This window comes from Lactuca serriola, chromosome 8 (genome assembly GCF_051521515.1).
Source record: "Lactuca serriola cultivar US96UC23 chromosome 8, Lser_US96UC23_V15, whole genome shotgun sequence".
In the NCBI taxonomy this organism is placed as follows: domain Eukaryota; kingdom Viridiplantae; phylum Streptophyta; class Magnoliopsida; order Asterales; family Asteraceae; genus Lactuca; species Lactuca serriola.
In genome coordinates, this window is record NC_136415.1 from 202983044 (window position 1) to 203008145 (window position 25102).

Consider the following 25102-nt stretch of genomic DNA (forward strand, 5'->3'; position numbering starts at 1 on the left):
GTTGGTTTTGTCGGTATATTTAGAATTAGAGTGTGTGTGTTTATTTTGGAGATTGACATTGTAAATTATAAAAAAATGGAGTAATGAAAAGAAACATAACCACCACCGTAAGGTGGTGGCCGTTGCCGTGAGCTGCCATTGACCACCACTACCCGAGGTGGTAGTGGGTGGTGCCTCACTAGCAAAACTCTAACGGACCTAGCAAAACACTAATGGTCTTAAAGATTAATTTTCGGCCTATTAGGCCATGTTTGGGTGGAAACCCAAATTAGGGTTTAGAAAACCCTAATTGTGAGTATTTGGGCCTTAGACTTATTTGGACCCACCTTTGGGCCAGTGGGATTGGATTATGTATTAAGCCCCAATTAATCCATATCATTTATCTAGTAGAGTAAAGGACTTAATGGATTAAGTCCTTAATGGGTTAAGTGAGAAACACTTAGCCCTAATCGTCATTTTATTTGAAACCCTAATTTCACTTGGGCCTTAAGTTGGGCCTTTCTATTGGGTTTTGGTAACTGGGCCAATAATAGGCCATCCAAGAATAATCATATGGACTTCAATAATTAGATGGGCTTTAGGGTAAGGCCCATAGGAGGATTTGGGCCCAATTTGGAAAATTGCGCCATAGATGGGCCATAATTTGGGCCTAGATGGTTATATGATATTGGGCCCTTAGAATGAGACATGTTGGACTAGACTGAACAATTAGGCCTTAAGGGAATACCATGTAGAGGCTTGGGCACAATTTCGAAAATTGGGCCATATGATGGGCTTGGATTCATTATTAAGACTTTTGGGCCGTTAGATTGGGCCTTGACCTTGAATCAAGCTAAGTTAGGGGTAAAGTAGCCTTTACCCAAGCTTGGACTTATAGATATGTGTTGGAACCCAATTATTAATTGGGTGTTATTTTGATGTTGACAGATTCGAGAATCTGTCATCCAGCAGCTAGGGTTTTATCAGCGGGACTTCAGCAGTGTGAGGTGAGTTTTCCTCCAGTAGGAACGAGTCTAAGGCACAGATGCCGGACCATTTATGTAGTTATAGTATGATGGGGTGAGCCCGATGCCGGGGTTAGCCGGATGTAGTTTATATGTTCAGTTTATTCCGGACTTCGGTCCGATGCCGGGGGTGGTCCCGGGAAGTAGTTATGTATGGTTGATGTCTTTGTGATTCATGGATGTTTGTGTTATGTGTTATATGTTCCGAGCTTCAGTCCGATAACGGGTAAGCCCGATGCAGTATGTGTGATTATATTATATGTTGATGTTATGTTCAAGTTATTCCGAACTTCGGTTCGATGTCGGGCGTGGCCCGATGCAGTGCGCGGGGCCCAAGTTATTCCAGACTTCAGTCGGATGTCGGGCAGGGCCCGATGCAGTGGGCGGGGCCCAAGCTAGTCCGGACTTCGGTCCGATGGCTGGCTGTAGATGTAAAATTGTAAAAGTCGAATATAGTGTTTTGTATAGTTTCGCATTTTATGTTATTTTACTAAGTCATCTTTGTGCGAAGTGAAATGTCTAGACTTAGTATATTTTTTGTACACTCATGTTCCCTATAAATAGGGACTGAGGTTAGAAGTACAAGGAGACTTTTCTTAACAAATATCTTTTTTCTGCTTATGTTGTAATCAGTCTTTATCAATATGAGATCTGATTAATATTTACTCTTTGTGTTCTAAATCTTCAATTACTGAAATCAAACTTAGCTTTCTCAAATGTCGATAACAATTCTCATCAATTGGTATCAGAGCAGGATTCAAACTGCTTCGATCTGATTTTCGTGTTAGAATCATTTGCTTTTTGAGTTGCAACTTTACTCAAAATTTTCTGCGCATTTTGGTTTTGAAAATCACATTTGATCTTCAGATTTGAATTGATTCTGTCTTTGAATTGTTAAGTCGAGTAATCGATTAGTGATTTGTGATCAATTTAATTGATCAAATTCTCTATTTCATCAAGTTTTTCAAGCTTTCTGAAAATTTATGTGTTCATCAATGGCGAACTTCAACATGAATATAATGACTTCCTTCTCTCACTTGCTTGGTTCTTCAACCAAAATTTCGATGTTAATTCCAGAATACTATGATCAGTGGGCTGATAGAATGGAAGATTACTTAAATGGAATTGATGAAGAACTTTGGAATTGTATCGATGGAACAGTGCAAGCTCCTGTTAATGTTCAACCAATTGGTCCATCTACTACTTCTACGGAAGTTGTTGATCAAGAAAAACGGTTGAAGAATAATGAAAAGAGGTGCGCGCATGAGGGAACTAAGAGGTGCTCTACCTCCTGTGGTTTACAATTACATCCATAGTTGTAAAACAGCCAAGGAGATCTGGAACACTCTAAAAGAGAAGTATCAAGGTAGCAAAAAGACGAAGATCAACTCTGTGAAGCAATGTCTAGTTGAACTGAAGGAATTCAGACAAAAGGATGCAGAAACTCTTGAAAATTACTATGATCGTCTGAATGAGCTTATGTTTTGCTGCAACAGGTATGGAATCACTAGGTCTCTCATGGAGTTCAATTTAACTTTCATTATGGGTCTTCGCAAGGAATGGCGAAGTGTGAGCATGATGATTAAGAATCAACAGAGTTTTGATACAACTAAATTAAATGATCTCTACAATCAATTGAAAACACATGAATGTGAAGTTTCAGAAATGTATGAAGAATCAAAACAAAGTATTGGAGGTCCTTTGGCTCTTGTTTTAAAGGTATCAGAAACTTATGTTAATGAAAAAGATGGTTCAGATGATGAAGGATTTTTGATGAACTCTGATGATGAAGCTGTGGCATTCTATTCAAACAACAGAGTTAAGAAGTTTTTCAAAAAGCCTTTTAATCCAAAAGGAAAGGCTAGTGATGTGAAGAATGCAGTCACAAGAACTGGACGGGAGGAGAGGAAGAAATTGGAGAAAGCTGATGAGAAACAAAAAGATGCGAAAGAAGTGAAGAAGCTGAAAGGTGATTCAGGAATTTACTGTCATTAGTGCAACGGTGCGAATCATTTTGCAGCTGATTGCATGATGCGAAAGAAAGAAGAGAAGAAGGAAAAAATTAAAGATGAAGCATACTACTCTGAAAATATTGAAGAGATACGTGCTAAGACCAAAGGAGTGTCTTTGGTTGCGAAAGGTGAAACTGATAATGAAGAAAGTGGTACGTATCAGATCTGGTCTTCAGGATCTGATGACGAGGAAATGAGGCATCCCACACATGGAGCAATGTTCGCAAGTTTTGAAGATTGCGAAGAGGAAATTTCAGGAAGGTGCTTCGTATCCAAATCCACGGACAAATCACCCATGACAACCAAGGTACATGCAATACTTGAATCTTTTAATATTTCTTTATTTGCTTATGATGCTGAAATTGTTTCATTTGATGAAACTGTGGCTTATTTTGATTCTGTTATTGTGTCTGCTAGTACTGAAGCTCAAAAATTAAGTATGCAACTAGGTGAGACAAGGAGAGAATTAGAAATAAAGAGGAGCAGAGTAGAAAAACTTGAAATGCAGAACAAAAATATAGATTGTGATAGGAATAATCTTACAAATGATGTTAGGTTGTTGCTAGCACAAAGGAACATATATTGTAATTCTGCCAAACGGCTATATGCAAAATTAACTGCTTTACATCATTCTTCTAACATTAGCAAAGAACAACATAGAAAACTGTTACCTTTTCTTGAATATGAACGTGAAAAAGTTGATGTTGTGTCTTATGATTGTGAAAGTACAATTGCTCAATTTGACAAAATACCTGATGAATTTCTGAATGCTGATGAGTTAGTTAACATTGTCAATGAAAGTTTGACAAAGAGTGAACAAGTGAAAATCTTAAAGAAAACAGAAAATTCAACTCTTGCCTCACAATTCAATTATGCTGATATTGATGAAAATTCAGATAATGTGAGTGAAATCAGTGAGATAGAAGAGGAAGAAGAGGTAGATTGTTCTTAATTGTTAATTGTTAATATCACATCTAAGATTAAAGGTAAAGAAATTATTGTTGATTCGATAGTAGAGGATGAAATTGATAAACCTTTAACTTCACAACATTGTAAGTTTGATAATGTGGAAGTTGAAAGCTGGAAATCTGATGATAATGAAGAAAATAGAGAAGAAAAGAAAGATTCAAATGAAACACCTCAACGAGTTGTGGTTGATCAAGTGTTTGAAAATACAAAAGAATTTGACAAAATTTTAAATGACAAAGGCGCACATTATTTGGAAACCAACACAGTGGTATATCCAAATTTTGTATGTACTGATAAAACCATTTTTCCAAATCAAGTTTTTGTCACTACTGGAAATGCTGAGAAAGTTCATCCTGAATTCAACAAAATGATTGAAAAAGATAATCTAAAGTCAACCACAGAAGGTTTTTTCGCAAATCAAAACACAGAAGAAAACAATTTAACTCAAAATTCTTATGTGTTTCAAAAACAAAAATCATTACAAAAATGGGTGGTTAAAGGTGAAAAACCAAACAAAATTTTTGAAAAAGTTGAAAAATCAAAGGCTGAAGTGAAATTAAATTCTCATGAATTCAAATTGATGGTTGGAAATTATTCAACAGAAAATAATGTTTCAAAAAGAAAAGCAAGAAAATCAGTTTTCTGGAAAGTTGTGTCAAATGACAAACCAAGAGATGAAAAAGAACAAATTTCAAAAACAAAATCATCTAAATTTCAGAGCTATAACAAACAAACAAATTTTGTTGATAAAAGTCCATATGTTCGCAAATATGACAACAATCGAAAATTTGAGAATTCGCAAAAATTTGCAAATAATCAAAAGTTTCAAAATGTTGGCAAATTCACGAAAACTTCATCAAGTTTGACAGATTCAACTCAAACAAAAATAAAATTTTCACCAAAACTACCAAATTTTCTAAATCCTTCAGTTTCAAAATAGACCAAAGTTTCATATACAAAAGGAAAATCTAATGTAAGTACAATCAATCAATGGTTTGAAGGGAAAGGAAGAAAATATCAAAGTGGGAAGTTTTCAGAGCAACAAATCAAGAATGCATTTGACAAGTTCGCAAATAACTCTTCCACTGCTAGTTCATCATCTCATCATTCGCAAGTTCCAGTTCAAAAATGGAAACCAGTTATCAAAAATGCGAATGTTGTGAAGGATAAGATTACAATCAATGGAAATCCAAAACTATGGAATGAATATATCTCAATATCTAGATCTGATGATGTTGATATAATGGATTCTGTCACAAACAAAGTGAAAACATGGTTTTTAAATTCCAAGAATTTGTTTCATTCTACTAATGATGGACCCAACAAGTCTTGGGTTCCTAAATTCTTTCAATAAATGCAGGTGATGTGTGACGAGCAATATGATTCTAAATGGTATATTGATAGTGGTTGCTCTCGTCATATGACTGGAAGAAAGGAAAACTTGCGAGATTATAGAAGTTTGGAAAATGCTGGAGTAGTCAAATTTGGGAATAATCACAAGTGTCAAGTGAAAGGCTATGGGAAAGTCACAAATGGAAAATTTACTGTGAATAGAGTTGCTTATGTTGAAGGACTTCAACATAATTTGATAAGTGTGTCACAACTTGCTGTTGGTACTGGAAATCAAGTTGTATTTAATGAAGAAGGAAGTATCATTTCAAATGCAAAGTCAAATGAAATACTTCTCAAATCCAAAAGATATCGTGATATGTTTACACTGGACATCAAACCAATTGTGGGAAAACCTACTGTGTGTTTACTATCAAAAGCATCTAATGATCTCAGCTGGCTTTGGCATAGAAGATTGTCACACTTGAACTTTCAAAATATTAATAAACTTGTCACTGAAGATTTAGTTCGAGGGTTACCAGTACTAAAATTTGACAATGATTCTTTGTATGCATCTTGCGAACAAGGAAAACAACATCGAAAAGGTCATCCGATTGTGATAGATTCAAAAATCGTAGAACCATTGGAACTTCTTCACATGGGTGTTTTTAGTTGTTACAATCAATAAAAAGCGGTATATTTTAGTTGTTGTAGATGATTTCTCTTGATTCACATGGGTGTTTTTTCTCAGGTTGAAATCTGAAGTTGCTCAAACGATGATTGATTTTATCAAAAAGATTGAACTTAGTCTGAAGAAGAATGTACGAAAAATTAAAAGTGATAATGGTTTTGAGTTTAAAAATCAAACTCTTGATATTTTTCTCACAAGCAAAGGCATTTCGCATAATTTCTCATCACCATATACTCCACAACAAAATGGCGTTGTTGAAAGAAGAAATCGATCTCTATGTGAAGCAGCCAGGACCATGTTAACATATGCGAATCTACCTCAATATCTTTGGGCAGAAGCAGTGTCCACTGCATGTTTTACTCAGAATCGATCGTTCATTCATCGAAGATTCAATGTTACTCCATATGAAATAATCAATAATCGGAAACCTAATGTAAAATTCTTTCATGTTTTTGGTTGCAGGTGATTTATCATGAATCTCAAAGATAACTTGTCCAAGTTCCAAGCTAAAGCTGATGAAGGCATATTCTTAGAATATTCACAGAATTCAGTTGCATACATAGTGCTTAATAAAAGAACTAGAAAAGTTGAAGAAACTTTCAATTTAACGTGTGATGATTACTATCTTAAACAAATGGATAGTAAATTTGAAAATAAATCAATACTTGTGGATTCAAATACTCAAATTGATAATTCTGAAATCAATGATTTTGATTATGACTTAATTTTCAGAATTCCTGACAGGGCAATTGACGTAGAAAATAATGTTCCTGATAATCAAACATCAGAATCCTCAAAACATACTGATGATTCAACAATAAATACAACATCGATAACTTGTGAAAGTACGATTGATATTCGTATGGAGGAGGAACATACGAGTATTCATGAAGATAGTCAGCCAACTTTCGAGGTGGAGAATGAAATTATGAATCATCAAGTTGAGGGGGAGCATTCGCAGAATCAACAGGAACATCAAGTTGAGGGGAGCATTCGCAGAATCAACAGGAACATCAAGTTGAGGGGGAGCATTCGCAGAATCAACAGGAACATCATTTTGAGGGGGAGCATCAAGATGAAGATCATGTTGAGGGGGAGCATGATGAAACAGAGACAATTAATCTTGATGAAAATGATGAGTTTCATGAACTAAATGATAACTTTTCTGTTGCAGGATCTGAAAATAAAGATATGTATGAAGATGCACCATTAGAATTTGATCCTAATTTTCCACCACTTGAGAAATGGACAAGAAATCATCCAAAAGAACAGGTAATTGGTAATCCACAAGATGGTGTGTTGACTAGATCTCAAATTCGTGCGAAAAATGAGGTACTGAATGCGAACCAAGAACTATGTATGTTTAATGTCTTTATTTCGAAAATAGAGCCAAAGACAGTAAAAGATGCTATGGAACACTCAGATTGGAAGATGAAAAAGATTCCTTTGTATTGTGATTCGCAAAGTGCAATTCGCATTTTTCATAATCCAGTACAACATTCAAAGACAAAACACATTGCTCTTCGATATCATTTTATCAAAGATCATGTGGAAGATGGGAATATTGAAATTCATTTTGTTAAAACAACTGAACAAATTGTTGATATTTTTACAAAACCTCTTGATGAAAAATCATTTGTTAGAATTTTAGCAGGTTTGGGGATGATTAATGCGAATTCAATTTCAAAAACTCATGCCTAAAAGTCTGGTTCAGCAGTTATGAGTCAAATTTGTTCAAAGGTTACTGTTCATTCAGAGGCTTCGCATGGCTTCGCATCCACATCTTTTCGCATCTGAGATCATAACAACTAAGGTAAGGTTTACGACTAATTTTGAATTTTTTTTAACTTTTGAAAAATCAAAAATCCAAAAAGATTTTATTTTGTTATGTTCTTAATTTTGAAAAATTAAAAATCCAAAAAGATTTTATTTTGTTATGTTTTTAATTTTGAAAAATTCAAAAATCACAAAAATATTTTTGTTTTCTTTGTTCTTTTAACTTTGTGTGCGGAGAATTTAATACAGGGCTAAAATGCGAAGATGTCATACTTATGTGTTTCTACAGGAAGGTATCAAATTTCTTTTAAAAAACTAGTTAGGATGTCCCTAGAAGCATGTTGTTGTATGTAGACCAAAAGCCTCAACAAGACTCTATGTGTGAAAAGAAAGCCTTAATGAAATTATCACATGAAAATTTCTTCCCAAAAAGGCTTATATTCGCATAAGTCAACAGAGCTACCTTACTCTTCTCAAATGAGTTAAGAGTTTTCTGTTTTGTCCATTATAACAGAGGTACACTTTGATTCTTATCCAATCTTTTTATACCAAACAATTCTTACACTCCAAATTTTTGAAGACATTTGTCCTTGAGGTCTTTGATCAAACCAATCAAAACCTAGACAAATCACAAGTCTGTGTTTATGATCTAACATCATGAGTCCGTGATGGAAGTGAAACCCAAAAATCATAAACCTTAAGGAATTGACGGGGAACTTTGTTCCATATTTTTACGAAACCTTTGTTTCAGTATCAAAAATTTCGAAACTTCAAATCATATTCAATTCGCATGTGTGGTCTTGATCAAATATTCACAACCAACAATGTTTGTTACCTAACAAGATCCAAAACAAATTTTTTTTGAATATGATTTCTGTGTAAGTTTCATTCGCAAATCCTAGTCATGATAAATATTTTCACAAGCCAACTTGTCACTGACTACACTGGTCAAACAAGTAATTTCATTTACAAATTCTCACCTTATGTTAAGGCTGATATGTAATGAAATTTATAACCAATCCAAAATGTATTTTAAAAGAAGCCCTTCGATACCTCTCTACAAGTATTCGATTGTAATTCACGGGAAACTACACAAGTTGTTGACTCTCTTGATGATTAACGAAGCAACCTTTGCCTGGGGTTTAACTGCATTCATGTCAAATTAAATTTTTGACATCACAAAATTCCAAATTTTTTGTTTCTCATCTTATTCTGTTGACACAATGCACACACGAAATCCTTGAGGTTCTGAGTAAAACCATTTCAGACTGATGATTTCGCCAATCTGGCATATGACTTCACTTTATATCCCAAAAGTGAAAGAGCCTTGACTCCATGCGAAGGGTTTTAACGGTTTAGATTCTATAACGGGAAACTTGACAGGCTGTGTACTCAAGATGGTTGGTATTCTATCCGGTTTTCAAGGAGATGTGACAGTTACTTTTTAAAGCATGGTTATCTTTTGCAATCATGATCCGATTTTCAAGGTGCCACATCGGATAACATTAAATGCATCCCGCTTTAATTTCAAATCAATTTGAGTAACCTATAAAAGCGGGATCAAGAACACTATATAAGGTTACGCAAACAGAACTCTCACAAACCTCCAAAGTTTCAACCTTGATCAAACTTCATCTTTTTCAAACCCTAAAAATGGCAGCCACTCAATCCAACACTGATGAAGTTCTTTCTCAATCCCTGATGAAAATCCAAAGCACAAACTATCAAGTTGATCCAAATGTATCTTCTTATCCTGAAGGCTTGAAGATGCTTATCGTTGCCCTAAAACGATCACTCTGTCAACTGCCATGTTTAGTTCCTTCTCTGTTCCGATGACATGGTTATCCTTGGCAGCTTCAACGGCATCATACAATCATACAGCGGATGTGATAACATTCAACTTAATCAACAACAAACAGGTCAAACTATCCAAGAAGATGTTTGTTGAATTCTTGCAGATTCCAAACAACCCTCCATTTGTCAAACCTGTTAACTCTCAAATCATTCACATGTTCAACGAGATGGGTCATCAACCAGAGCTTGAGAAGATCAGTGACTTTCGAAAGTCTGGGTTGCCGTGCATATGGAATTTCTTATTTGGAATTTTTCTCAGATGTCTTACAGGAAGATCAGTTGGACTGGATAGAGGACGAATGGAAGTATATGCCATGGTTATGGGCATATACTATGATATAAATGTTGATTATGCAACCCAATTATGGAAGGAATTTGTTAAGAGTCTTGAAAACACAAATTCGGAAAAGGGGATTTCGTGTGTAAGATATTGGAGCTTGATTCTGGAGAAGGTCTATGAAAAAGAAGCAATTCCAGTAATGGAGGATGTTGAAGTTGCTGAATTTTCTTTGTATCAGTTTCCAAAGGCAGTAGAAGATGATGAAGCAATCTTTACTCATGTGGCTCGCATTCCAGATGCGATGCTTCGCAAGGTATCTCAAACTCACAAAGTCTTGGTGAGATATTTGCAAACAGTTGATCAATCAGAGCAGACTGGAGTACTATTGGATGTTGCTGCTCCGTCAAAGAAGAAGAAGCTTATAAAGAAGGATGCGAAAGGTTCATCTACCCAACAAGTTCAAGATGAAGATATTCAGATTGAAGAAACTTCATCTAAGTCAAAGAAAGAAATAATACCTTCTAAGTATGGGGTATTGAAGAAAATTCGCAAGGCCGAGGTGAGCAGTAAAGGCGTTACTATTCGTAGTATTCCAGCTCCAGTTTCTACAGGAAAGAAGAGGCAAAGAGCTAAAGATGTTTCCAAGAACATGCAACGTACTCTCATCAAAAGAAGGAAGATGGTGATTTGCAATGAATCATCTGATGAAGAAATAGTACCAGAAACTCCACCAGTAACATCTACGGTAAATGTTTCATTACCTATCATCCATACTTCGCAAATCTCTACCACCTTACCACTCACCAAACCACTCGAAATAGTCACTACCAAATTAGTTTCTGAAGAGGTACCTATTTCTGATACGGTTGTCAACGTTCTGATACGGGGGCACCTATCCTGAGTGTTGCAACCACAATCCCAATCTCCTTACCTATTTCTTCACCAATTGTTTCAATTCCATTTACAACTTTATCCACCACTTCATGAATTTTTTATCATGCTCTTCAAAACCCATTTACAACACTTTTTCCATCTCAATCACCCGAAAATCCTCAACTTTCGCAACCTTTATCTGATAATGAAGCTGAAGGAGGTGCCTTTGGAGGGATAATTGAAGACATTCATTTTGATTCAGAGGAGGAGGATATTCCTGATCATATGCTTATGACAGGAAAACAATTTAAAATCCTGAATCAGAAGTTGAATGCTATTATTCAGTCGCAAGCTGATTCCGGCAGGATGTCTTCTATATCAGCAATGGAGATTGATGTAATGATCAAAGGTGCTGAGAAGCGTATTATGGAGAAGGTTGATCAATCTGACAAGAATAATGAGCTTCGCATTCAAGAACAAAGGAGCAATTTTTCTTCAGTGGTCAAGGATTTGAAAGTTGTTGCAAAAGAACGTCATGTTCTTTTTTTGTACAGGATGTGAAGAAAGTTCGGGAGGATGTCAACTATAAGCTTCAAGAGTTGAAATCTGAACATGCGAAGGAGCTTCAGGATATTCATACTCAAAATGCTGAAGTTCAAAAGCAGATTTCGGAGGTTTCTTCAAGAGTACAAAAGTTTGTTGATGTTCCTATTCTTGAAGCCCATAACGAAGAAAGAAAGGAGAAGCTTGATCAGCTAACCAAGTTGGTGTATGAGCTTAAAATGGTGGTTTTGCAATCTTTAACTACACAAATTCTCACTCTTGAGTTCTTGTCTCTAAAGATTAATAATTTAGAACAAGCAATTCAGAAAGCTCTTGCTCCACTCACCAATTTTACTTCTTTACTACCAAAGGGTGCCCCACCTGCTTTCACAGGGGTGCAAGGGGAGAGAAAAGTTTAAGTAAAGAAGAGGATGCGAAGACAGTTGGAAAAGTTATATCTACTCAGCTTATAACTACTCTTCCCATACTTACGAAGCCAATTTCCTCAACCATAGTAACCACAAAAACGATTGCCAAAGGAATCGTTATTGGAGAAAAAGAAGGAGGTTCAAGTTCAAAACCTCAAACAGATATGGTGGGAAAAGGAAAAGGGATTTTATATGAAAAATCAAAGGAGGAGAAGAAACCTAAGGATGAAGCAGAGTTGGAAAGGATGAGGCAAGTACAAAGCATCATGAGGCAGAGGGCAAGTGATCTTCCCACGATGAACAAAGGAGATCCTGCGAAGCTTTACTCTTACGAAACTATAGAGTCAAAAGTTGTGGGGAGGGAAATGTACGAATTCGAGAAGAAGCCAAAGAGAAGTTATGATATTGTGAATTCAGACACTTGTCAGCTGGATTTTCCAATAAATGAAATGATATTCATCACTGCTCAGTACAAGATTAGTGAGAAGTTTGATAATCCTGATGATTATATACACATGAAAATCAGATTTCATGCTGTTTTGGGGAAGAATCCAGATGAAGTTTGGTCTTTAATGAAGATCAAAAAGGTGCTGACAATCAAGAAAGACATATTGTTTGAAGACATGCTTCAAAATTTTCGTTATTTCGTTATCAGAGCAGACAACAAGCAGTATGACTTCACTGTAGCAGATTTTCCTCTGATGAACTGCAATGATTTAATTCAAGTGGCTCTGATTTTGAAGCATAAGGAAGAAAATAATCTCAAAGGCTCTGAGACTGAAGTGTTCAAGATAGGCTTCGCACATGTGAAGACATACATCGACAATTACTTCGATTGTTTGGCCCTTACAGATAAAGAACTGGCTAATGTGTTGGGAAGAGAAGTAAATGTTCCTTGGGAAGAAACTTTATCTCAATCAGCATTATCGAAATATGTTGTTGGAGAAATATGTCTGAAACCGTTCGGCATGGTGTTTTCTGGAATAGATACAAAAGGGAAACCTAAGAAGTTCTTGTTTAAAGTCTCAAAGATTGAAAGATATAATTCTTCGCAATATACGCACTTTATTGTTCGTATGAACAATTGCAAGAAGAACAATGAAGGAGACAAGAAAGATCTCAAGAAGGTGATCTCCTGGTATGAAGAAGTGTGAAAGACAATCCACTAAGCTGTTCAAAAGCTTATGGGATGAATAGCTTCGACTGTTTACAAAGGGGGAGAATGTAGATGTAAAATTGTAAAAGTCGAATATAGTGTTTTGTATAGTTTCGCATTTTATGTTATTTTACTAAGTCATCTTTGTGCGAAGTGAAATGTCTAGACTTAGTATATTTTTTGTACACTCATGCTCCCTATAAATAGGGACTGAGGTTAGAAGTAGAAGGAGACTTTTCGTAACAAATATCTCTTTTCTGCTTATGTTGTAATCAGTCTTTATCAATATGAGATCTGATTAATATTTACTCTTCGTGTTCTAAATCTTCAATTACTGAAATCAAACTTAGCTTTCTCAAATCTCGATAACAATTCTCATCACGGGCGGGGCCCGATGCAGTGGGCAAGACCCAATATGTGCTATATGAGTTATTGTATGGTATGTGGTAGTTTTGGGAGACTCACTAAGCTTCATGCTTACAGTTTTCAGTTTTCGTTTCAGCTAGTTCAGGTTTCAAAAGAGGAGTTCGGGAAGGTTGCAGTGCACACAACATTTGTTCAGCCTGAAATGTTTATACTCTAATATACATGACAATTGTTATAGTATTCTGAGGTACATTGTTTATGATTTTTCTATGACGTATGATGACTATGGTTTTTATTATTAAATTAAAACGAAATTTTTAGACCGTGTTTTTGGGATGTTTCAATATTGCTATTTCTTGCATTTAACCCTTTTATTAGTAAGAGTACATTTGGTGTATCATCTAAGTTTTGTGTATTCCTCAAATTAATTTTGGAAATTATGAGTAAAATAATTAATGGGTTTTGTTGTATTTTTGTTGAAATTTTCAGTGGATTCCTGAATTGAGGCACTATGCGCCAGGAGCTCCAATCATCCTTCTTGGAACAAATCTTGGTTAGATTCTTTCAACCTTCATTATAAAATAAATGATTGCAATTCCTCTCATTCTCTTTCTAAGACTTGTTATTAAACTATCAATCAAATGACAAAATATCCTCCAACAATGGATGTGAATTTTATTTTAGTTTTTGTGATGAAGAATGGTTTGCCTAAATGGGATTCTTTTCAATTCAAGCATCCTAAAAATTGAATTTTTGAAATTTTATAACAGAGGGAGAGAGAGAGAGAGAGAGAGAGAGAGAGAGAGAGAGACTGCAACTCATTAGTCAATGGATCAATGTAGACAAGACAAGACCTCAAATGACCAAAATACCCTCCAACTCTCTATGAGATTCATGAATCTAAATCACACTAAATGTTTTATCTTTTGTAGATCTTCAAGATGATAAAACAATTTTTCAGTGACCATCCAAGTGCAGTTCCAATAACTACAGCTTACCAGATTAAAATCCCTTCTCTATTAAGTCATTAAGTTGAAAAGAATGATAAATAGTTTTAGAGGTATTACACATATAATATACATCTCCCATGAAATTGAAATGTTTGACTATTAATCAAATGTATAAATATCCTTAAAAATAGTTGGGGCAATTTCGTAATTTACCTTAGAGGCTGGGACTTAAAAGTTATAATATTCGTGAGGCATACCAAAATTAAAGTTGAAAACTTTTCATGGGACATCTAATTAAAGATGAGAGAAGTTGCATTCTTTATGAGACACCAATGAAACAATTTTCAATGGTGTGGATGCAAGGGCATTTAGGTCTTTTTTTACACGTATATGGTTATTGCAAAACGTGAAGGCGTTTTTTAATGTGGCCATTAAAACGGTTCTTCGGCCACCAAAGCAAAAGAAGAAAAAGAAGCGAAGGGGTCGAAAAGTATGTTCCATTCTGGAACTTTGTGCACAAGATTTTTAGTCTGAATCAAATTGGAATGTGAGGAAAGTTTGACTTTTCAATGGTGAATGCTCAAGTGTTGATCACCCTGGCCTTTATATTGTTTTTGATGAATTTGTTCACTTTTTTTGTATCTTTGTGCTATGTAAGGTTTTTTTTTTAATGGCAAATAATTATATATTTTTCTCCGTTAACACCAAAATAGTTGAGGCTTTGGGGAGTACTATTTGGGTACAAATATGTAATACGGTTTTATGTAGATTGTTGAAAGATCTTGATTTTAAGAGGGTTGAAAATGAAAATCCGTTGGAATTGTAATATGAGATTCCGTTCCATGGGATTAATGCACACAAGCCAAGAGAGACAAACTTTTAAAAATGAAAACGTTTAGATGTTTCGACTTTGAAAGTAATAAATACTATTATGAATTTTCAGATTAAAAAATCATATGAAATATAAATTCCAGGACTAAGCCGACATTGTCTGTAATAATTAGGCGACAATGTCAAGCAGTGGCGGACGCAGACTGTTTTAGTAGCGGTGTCACTTGTACTTCAAGTGGGTGCACCTAATAGAAAAAAAAGTTTACACTGCATGCCGTAAATTGAGCAGTGGCCCAGGACCCCAAATGCCCCACTAAGGTCCGCCACTGCTGTCAAGGTGATCTAGTGTCGATCACTTGATCTACTGCGAGCACTGCTACAAGCTACATCAAATTGATGATTACCCCACACTGACTTAACTTTAAACTCCTCTTCTTGTTATTTCTAACACCACAAATGTTTATGGAGATGATATTCATTTAATACCATGTTTTTCTCCCATTCTATCTATCAACTTCTGCATATCAATTTTACATTCATTCATTTCTATTAGCCATATATTTTATATTAGTTGTATATTTTGTATAATGCTGAAATTGTTTTGTAAATATTTTCCTAACTTAGATTAGGTCAACTATTCTTGAATTATAAACACCATTGAGATTGGGGAATAAGACACGGAAGATTTTATCAACTTTCATGGTATCAGAGCACACCTACATCCAACCCTAATCGCAGCCTTCTTCTTTTCTATCTTCTTCTTCAAACCTACGATTTATATTTCTTTTTCTGTCTTTCTCCTCTATATTCTCCTTCAACCTGTGACTTACATGGCTGAAAAACTTCACCCTGCTCTCATGATCACCAACATTCGGAACTTTATTCCGATTACTCTCGAGATGGAGAATGCACAATATACCTCCTGGGCTAAACTCTTCAAGATTCACTGCCGTGCATTTGAAGTAATTGATCACATTCAACCTAAAGTCGAATCCACTGCTACTGTAGATGGCAAACAGCCTCCTCCAGTCATGTCTACAGATCTTTGGAGTCGCCTTGATGCCATTGTCATCCAATGGATATACAGCACCATCTCAAATGACCTCCTCCAAACCATTCTTAAACCCAACTCCACTGCTGCTCAATCTTGGATTGCCCTTGAAAGTATTTTTCAAGATAATCAAAACAAACGGGCACTCTATCTCGAACACAAACTGGTCACCACCAAACTTGCAAACTTCCCAAACTGTTCAGCATACTGCCAAGCCCTCAAGATGTTATCTGATCAACTTTCTAACGTGGGTTCACCGGTTTCAAATCAGCGCCTTGTCTTGCAACTGATTGCTGGCCTTACTGAGTCTTATGAAGGCATTGCCATGATGATACAACAAACGAAACCTCTCCCGGATTTTTATGAGGCTCGTTCCCGCCTTATTTTGGAAGAAACTAGAAAGGCTAATCATGCAGCCCAATCGGCTACAACTGAAGCAACAGCTCTTAATACTCAAACCTCCTACAACACAGGCCCTACCTACCAGGTTCAAGATTCAAATAGCAACAACAACATCAACAGGGGACGTGGCCGTGGAAGGGGCGGACGTGGTCGTGGTCATGGGAGAAGGGGAGGCGGTAACTTCGGTGTGGGTCGTGGCCAACAGCAACCACTGTGGCCTTCTCCCCACACCCAACAATGGTCAACTTCCCACTCTTTATCTCCCTTCTCCCAACCTTGGGCTGCTCTATATTCATGGCCTCCTACACACACACCACCTTGTCCCTACCCAACCAACCAACCCCGCTCCACTGCTCCGGGTTTGTTGGGTCCAAGACCTTCTACACAGCAAGCATATGCAACATCTGAAAAGTCCTATACCCCAACTGACTTGGAACAAGCATTTCATACCATGAGCCTCCACCCACCATACCAGAATTGGTACATGGATACGGGTGCGACCTCCCACATGTCAAACAACTCAGGTATTCTCTCCTCTTATGTCAATAAAGGTCTTTTTAGGAATATCATTGTAGGTAATGGCGCGCATCTTCCAATCCAAGGTACCGGTAACCACACCTTACCCCAACCTCTCCCTCCTCTTAAACTCAACCATATTCTTCATGTTCCTCATCTTATTAAAAATTTAATTTATGTCCGTAGACTAACAAAAGATAACCAAATTTCTATTGAGTTTGACCCCTATGGTTTTAATGTGAAGGATTTGCGGACACGGACGCCACTCCTCCGATGCAATAGCCATGGCGGTCTCTATCCTCTTACTCTCACGCATCCTTCTCAACTCACTCATCCAGCAACTTTTGCAGCCATCACAAGAGATCTTTGGCACTATCGCTTGGGTCACCCCGGGGCTGATGTCCTTAGCTCTTTAAATAAATCATTGTCTTTTCCTTTTAAAAATAAATTGTCATTTTTTGTTTGTGAACCATGCGTTTTGGATAAACATATCAAATTACCATTTCATTCATCTAGTTCTGTTACTATTTCCCCATTTGATATTATACATAGTGATGTTTGGACCTCCCCGGTACTTTCATCCGGTGGTCACAGTTATTATTTACTTTTCTTGGATGATTACACAAACTTTTTGTGGACTTTTCCCTTATCTCATAAATCACAAGTCTTCCCCACTTTTCGAAAATTTCATACTCTTATACAAACACAATTTAATAAAAATATCAAGTCACTACAATGTGACAATGGAAGGGAGTACGACAACAAACTCTTCCACGAGTTTGCCTCTCAACATGGCATCAACTTCCGTTTCTCTTGTCCGTATACATCACCCCAAAATGGAAAATCAGAAAGAAAGATACGGTCCATAAACAATATAATTCGGACCATTCTCTCACACTCCCAAGTCCCTTCCCACTTCTGGCACTACGCTTTTTCCCATGCTACCTATCTGCTCAACATTCTTCCATCCAAAGTGCTTTCTTACGACACACCCACTCATAAACTTTACCATCGTCATCCCTCATACTCTCACCTAAGGGTTTTCGGTTGCCTTTGATACCCTCTCCTAAGCTCTACAACCATTCATAAACTTCAACCTCACTCCCATCCTTGTGTCTTCCTCGGTTACCCACCCGACCACCGTGGGTACATGTGTTTCGATACATCTAAACAGAAAATCATTACATCTCGCCATGTCATTTTTGACGAACATTATTTTCCATTTCAGCGTTCCTCTCCTTTACATCCTAACTACTCTATATTCACCAATGAATCACATCACCCTCTAACGTGGCTTAGTTCTCCCACCGGTACTACTCCAACATCAACCCCCACCCAACAACACCACCAGCCCCTTCAAGACTTCCTACACCTCCCATACAATTCACCTATAGCCGGTGCCCCAAACAACCTGGACATTCAGACACCACAGAAACCACCAACACCACCGAACCCATCCCAGAAACCACTAACACCACAGAAACCACCAACACCACCGAACCCATCCTAGAAACCACCAACACCACAGAAACCACCAACACCAACGAACCCATCATCACCTCCAATATTCCTACCCGTACTATAAAAACCCATAGCATGTCCGACATCTCCAAACCTAAATGTAACCTTAACCTCCATGCCTCCACTCTTATCTCTCCCATTCCCAAAAACCCAACCGAAGCCTTGAACAATTTGGATTGGAAGAACGCCATGCTTGATGAATTCCGGGCACTTATCGAAAATAAGACATGGGAGCTTGTACCACGACATCCTCACATGAACATTGTCCGAAGTATGTGGATTTTTCGCCACAAAATGAAATCTGATTGTACATTGGAAAGATATAAGGCACGGTTAGTTTGTGATGGAAGGTCTCAACATGTAGGCGTGGATTGTGGAGAGACATTTAGTCCGGTGGTCAAGCCAGCAACCATCAGAACCGTTCTTACCATTGCTCTCTCTCAATCTTGGCCAATTCACCAACTAGATGTCAAAAACGCGTTTCTTCACGGGCATTTGGATGAAACAGTTTATATGCATCAACCAATGGGCTTTCGCGACACACAATTTCCCAACCATGTATGTCTCTTAAAGAAGTCCCTGTATGGTCTAAAACAAGCCCCGAGAGCGTGGTATCAAAGGTTCGCTGAATATGCCTTCCAAATTGGGTTCCATCATAGTCGCTCCGATCATTCGCTATTCATCTACCGACATGGAGGTGATACCGCCTACCTACTGTTATACGTGGATGATATTCTTCTTGTCACATCCTCCGATTCTCTACGAAATAAATTAATGGGTCTCCTTGCCAAGGAGTTTGCAATGAAAGACCTTGGGCCCTTAAGTTTTTTTCTGGGTATTGCAGTCACACGCCAATCTGCAGGTTCGATGTTCCTTTCACAACAAAAATATGCTGCGGAAATTCTAAAAAGAGCAGGCTTCAAAAATTGCAAACCTCTTCCAACACCGGTCGACTCATCAGGAAAAATTAGCGCCAAAACCGGCGAACTTTTGGAGAATCCGACAGAATTTCGGCAGCTAGCAGGGGCCCTTCAATATCTCACTTTTACACGCCCGGACATTAGCTATGCAGTTCAACAAATTTGCATGCACATGCATGCCCCTCGAGTTCCCCATTTCACGACTTTAAAAAGAATACTTCGATACATTTGTGGCACAATAGATCATGGCTTAACTCTTACCGGCTCCAACACTACATCGCTTTTATCCTACACCGATGCTGATTGGGCGGGCTGTCCCGACACCCGGCGTTCAACATCTGGATACTGCATCTTTATGGGAAACAATCTCCTTTCTTGGTCCTCCAAACGACAGACCACTATTTCTAGATCGAGCGCCGAAGCCGAATACCGAGGGGTTGCAAACGTTGTCTCGGAATCTTGTTGGCTACGAAATATTTTATGTGAGTTACATCATCCCCCTCGCAAAGCAACCATTGTCTATTGTGATAACGTGAGTGCTGTTTATTTGTCAACCAATCCGGTTCAACATCAACGCACTAAACACATAGAAATCGACATCCATTTCGTTCGGGAAAAAGTAGCTAGGGGTGAAGTTCGAGTCTTTCATGTGCCATCACGGTTTCAAATTGCCGACATCTTCACAAAGGGACTCCCACGCGTTCTGTTCGATGACTTCAAATCCAGTCTCAACATCTGGCCACCTACCGTTTCGACTGTGGGGGTGTATTAGCCATATATTTTATATTAGTTGTATATTTTGTATAATGCTGAAATTATTTTGTAAATATTTTCCTAACTTATATTAGGTCAACTATTCTTGTATTATAAACACCATTGAGATTGGGGAATAAGACACGGAAGATTTTATCAACTTTCAATTTCATACCCCAAAGCATTAACAAACACAATATATTTATACACAACCTTAATCAAAGACCCAACATTAACTTTCTTTTTACGGAGTTTGGCTCTAGTATTATCTTTACACACGAAAGAAAGTGATTATAGGCAACAACATCTCTTGAAGTTGATTTTGTACAAACAGGTGAATGAAATCTAACCCCACTGAATCGTGGAGGCTTAGCGATCACTGAGCTATTAGAAACCGAAGCCACTTTGTCAGATTCTGACAGCCTTCCTGTTCTGTTTTCTTGATGGCCATCACTTATCCCCTCCCCCTCTTTATTGACAGCCAGATCAGCATGAGAATGAGCTGCCACAACAGCCACATCGGTAGCATCAGGGGATGCCACATCAGCAGAAGCACGAGCTGCCACATTGCATCCGACATCAGCGAATTTAGAGAGTACTGCTTCACCCTCTTCGCTTTGTGTACTCTGGTTCACTATAAATTTTCTCCACACACCCTCCTTGAAATCTCCTTCTTCATGCTTCATTTATTATTACTTACACATTAGTCAAAAATGTCAGGTATGAACTCTTCCATTTCAATTTATTCATCTACCTCTTCGTTACTATCCTGTCCTCATCCTCATCATCTAAATCGTTCATTTATTTATTAACTCAATTTGCGAATCATCCTCTTCTTTTTTTTAATGTGGAAATCCAAGAAGATATTTCTTGAACATTAATCAAATACTGTTTTCTTTTAATATTAACCAAGACTTGATCGCATATTAATGAAGTGATTCATGACTTTACACAAAACCGACCATAATTCAAATATTCATTTAAGTCTTCGTCCATGAACCTTACTACACCATATAAAGATGTATTTTTTGAACAAAGATGAAGTCCATTTTCCTAGTGGTAAAACTCATCAATTTCCAGCCACACTATTCTTTCCTTTTCCACAAACATTTTCAACACTATGGGGATATCTTTGAACACAGTTTTCGTTCTTCCATATTGCTAAAATTTGATACACGCTTCAACAGTTTGGACAAACCTGACCTTTGTTACATGAGTTGCCTAACTTCCGTTTTGAATAAAAAATTTCAGTAATTTAAAAAGTGTTGAAAATGAAATTCCATTCAGTGTTTCCTAATTCCTGTGACATCATGTTTCTGCATATCAAAGAGTAGCATTCATGATTTAGAGAAAAAAAAAAAAGAACAATATCTTGCATTGATACCAAGTTTATCAACACAAGAACAAATGTCATCTATATGACTATATGATGGAAAGAAGCATGCAGTCAGCAATAATAAACTCACAGCTAACTGAAACATGTGCTCCAGGGATGCTTAACTCATTTAATCGAAGTAAATCTTTTCCCTCATACAAGACAAATAATGCCAGGTTGCCTTAACTCCACTAAGAAATTTTGACCACATAAGAGAAAAAAGCAAATTAAACAATACCAAATTTTGGGTAAAGAATATCAACAGACACTATACTAGGTAGCAAACACACAAACTAATAATGTACTAAACATTCATGGTGTCAGTTGTGACTCCACAAGTAAATATTATTTAATGTTCATGATTGGGTACACAAGAGGGAATATTCCTTCCATCAACTTTGATCTTCAGTTCATAGTTTCCTGCATCATCTTGCTCGTGTCGTATTTTGTGAAGGGATTCAAGAAGAGAAGCACCACAATTCAAAACAACAATAAACTCAAGTGTTGAGATGTCCCCTAATTCAAGGGGTATCTCTTCAAGATCAATGCAATTCGAAACCTCTAATCGTTCAAGATGTGGAAAATTGATGCTTGAGACTTCCCATGTTTTGATATTTAACTCTTCAAGTCTCAAGGCTTTTAGTTGTTGAAACTGCCCCTCACCTGTTTCCCACAGTGTTCCCTCGAAGCCATTGTCTTTTATTACAAGAAACTCAAGATTAGGTAATGACTGAATGATAGTCATGTTGCTCCACGGTAGACCACACCTTACAAGTGTAAGTACTTTCAGTGTTTCAGGGAACCTAATAATGTGATTCTTTCCCAAGTTTTGTTCACCTCTGAGAAGTTCTGGCTCAACTGATCTCCTTCTGCTGTAGCCCGACCCAACTAACATCAATACTTGAAGGTAACGGAGTACTTCAAAGTCATTTTCCTCATCAGAGTAAAGAATAGATGTAAGATCCTTGATCCCAGGAAAACATTTCTGAAAATTATCCACCCCATTTCCCAACACCACATTTGTAATAACTTCTAATTTCATTGGTTTTCCAATAGAAGGAAGATATAGATTTGTGTTACTGGCTAAATGTCTCAGATTCACCAAATTTGATATGTTACTCGGTAAAACCATAGAACTAGAACTTGTTCTAACAACGAGGGTTTGAAGGTTCCATAAATTGCATATTGATGGTGGGAATAATGACAGCCAAATTTCTAGGAACCTTAAGTGAACTAGTAATGCTAAACCAGGGGGAAAATCAATCAGTATACATTTTTGTAGACTTAACACCCTAAGAAGTGCAAAGGAACTGCAAAACTTTGAGATATTATCAGTTAAGGTTGTTTTCCTATGATAGCACAAAAACGATCTAATACTTGGGGTGGGCGGATGAGATAGAGTCATAATGTCGATTTCTTGATTTGTGAACACACGGCGTTGCTTATGGGTGGTAATTATCTCACAATGATGATTAGATGGTGGCCAGTCTATTTTCAGGAAAAATCTTTCTTCTTTTCCTTTTTCCACACATAGCTGCCTCACAAGATCATGGACTTTACAAAGTTCAACATCACCCGAAATATACCATTTTTCTACAATTAGAAGATTTCTGTCAACTAGATCCATCAGGTAACCCTTGGCAATTTCCTCCAAGCTTCGACTTCCATTTTCTTGTATAAATCCCTCAGCCATCCATAAACAAATCAACAATGGTGAATAGATCTGAGAGTCTTCTAAAAACCCTCCCAGATAGAGAAAGCAGTCTTTCAAGTGAAAAGGTAGATGGTGGTAACTTAATGCTATTGTTTCCAGACATCCTTTCTCATCACTAGCAATATACGAATGGACACTGCAAGATATTTTTAGCCATATATCTTTCCTCCTTGGTTCTTTTGCTAGAACTCCTGCCATCACAACAACAGAAAGTGGCAATCCATAACAGTTTTTTGCAATTTGCATTCCAGGAGCAATCAACCATTTGGGACATTCGTTTCCTTGGAACACCTTTTCACACAGCAACTTCCAACTTTCTTCTTCAGTCAAATGTTGTAAATGATGAATGAGTCCATGTGATTTTGCATGCGAAGCAACTTCGGTGAGGCGACTAGTAAGCAGAATTCGACTTCCAGTGTTATCATCAGGGAAAAATAATTTCAGCTTATCCCATGCCTCTTTACTCCAGATGTCATCAATGACAATCATATATCTCTTACCCATTAGGCTTTTATGCAACATTGCACGAAGTTGATAGTCCGTTGCTTTTTCAAGCTCTAATTGATCATCTATGGATGTCAGAACTTGAATCAACAGATCCCGCTTGTCAAATATTTGTGAAACAGTGACCCATCCACGGACATAAAAATGATGAACAACAAAAGGATCAGTGAAGACTTTGTTAGCAAGGGTAGTCTTACCTATTCCACCCATACCAACAATAGATACCACATCCAACTTCTTTCCATCTTCAACAAGTTTGTCCCGTATTATCTCAGCATCACGATTGAACCCCACAATGACTTTTTCCAATAATTTCTTTGAACCCCTTGAATTTCTAGTGTGGGAAGTTCCAGCCGATTGCAGTCTGTCAGTTCTCAGAGAAGAGTCCATCTTCATGTTATCGATGTTAATGGTCATGAACTCTATCTTGATAGACTCGATTGATCTCATAACAACCTCAAGGTGGAGAGAGGGGTGAAAGACATCAGATCTAGGGAAATATCCGTTATTTCTACAGTGGACAGTGGTTAGAAATATATCGACGATACCTTCTGCTTCTTCAGCTGCAACTTTGAATCTTTTCTTCAGTTTTCTCACCTTTTCAAAGCTGTGTAGATCTTGGTCTTCGTGGTTGAAAAGGATTTGGATCATGAAGCCAAGCTCTTCATAAAGATGTTGGAATTGAGGCCTTTCACTTAAGATTGATGGATTGTTGATCACTGGAATATCATTGGAGTATATCAGCTGCTTCAACTTTCCCATTAACATCTGGATATCTGCGTATGCCATCTTGTTTATTCCGATCTTTGAAGAACAGTAGAAGGTTGGTTGGTTTTATCTTTCTTTGTACATTAGTTGGGTTCACGGTTGCAAAATGGGGTTATGGTCCCACCAATTCACCAAATCTGAAATAGTCCAAAGTGTCATTTTTATAACTTTAATTATTATTTTTCGAATAAAATGCAGAAATAGGCCATATGCGACTGTTATGTTGTCGTTTTATTCCAGTCCAAAATGAATTTCTTTCAAAATATCATTGGTTTACCTTTTTGTTTGGATATATACTAGTGTTTTGTTTTTTGCTTTTATCAAATTTAACGGGCCCACCCACAGTCAACACCACACCCATGACCCACCTAATTCTCATCCCCTCCCCATCTTGGCCTTCTTCTTCGTCAGTGAAAATAACCCACTCCCTTCTCTTTCTCTGTGCCCTGTGGTTGCGTTTTTGAATACAGAACAAATGTTGGAATTATGGAGATGAATATTAACCCAAAACTGGAA

General features: G+C 37.2%; 2 protein-coding genes across 2 annotated transcripts; one reads left to right on the forward strand and one right to left on the reverse strand.

Moving 5' to 3' along the window:
* Positions 1 to 15611: 15611 nt before the first annotated feature.
* LOC145071184 (uncharacterized) lies at positions 15612 to 17410 on the forward strand. Its single transcript, XM_079018107.1, has 2 exons — positions 15612 to 17039; positions 17276 to 17410. The coding sequence occupies exons 1-2, from the start codon at positions 15893 to 15895 to the stop codon at positions 17311 to 17313; spliced, it is 1185 nt and encodes a 394-aa protein (XP_078874233.1). The 5' UTR covers positions 15612 to 15892; the 3' UTR covers positions 17314 to 17410.
* A 4277-nt stretch (positions 17411 to 21687) lies between these two features.
* On the reverse strand, positions 21688 to 24703 carry LOC145071183 (putative late blight resistance protein homolog R1A-10). Its single transcript, XM_079018106.1, has one exon. It carries the CDS (start codon positions 24605 to 24607, stop codon positions 21950 to 21952), a length of 2658 nt encoding a protein of 885 aa, XP_078874232.1. The 5' UTR covers positions 24608 to 24703; the 3' UTR covers positions 21688 to 21949.
* Between the last annotated feature and the right edge of the window lie 399 nt (positions 24704 to 25102).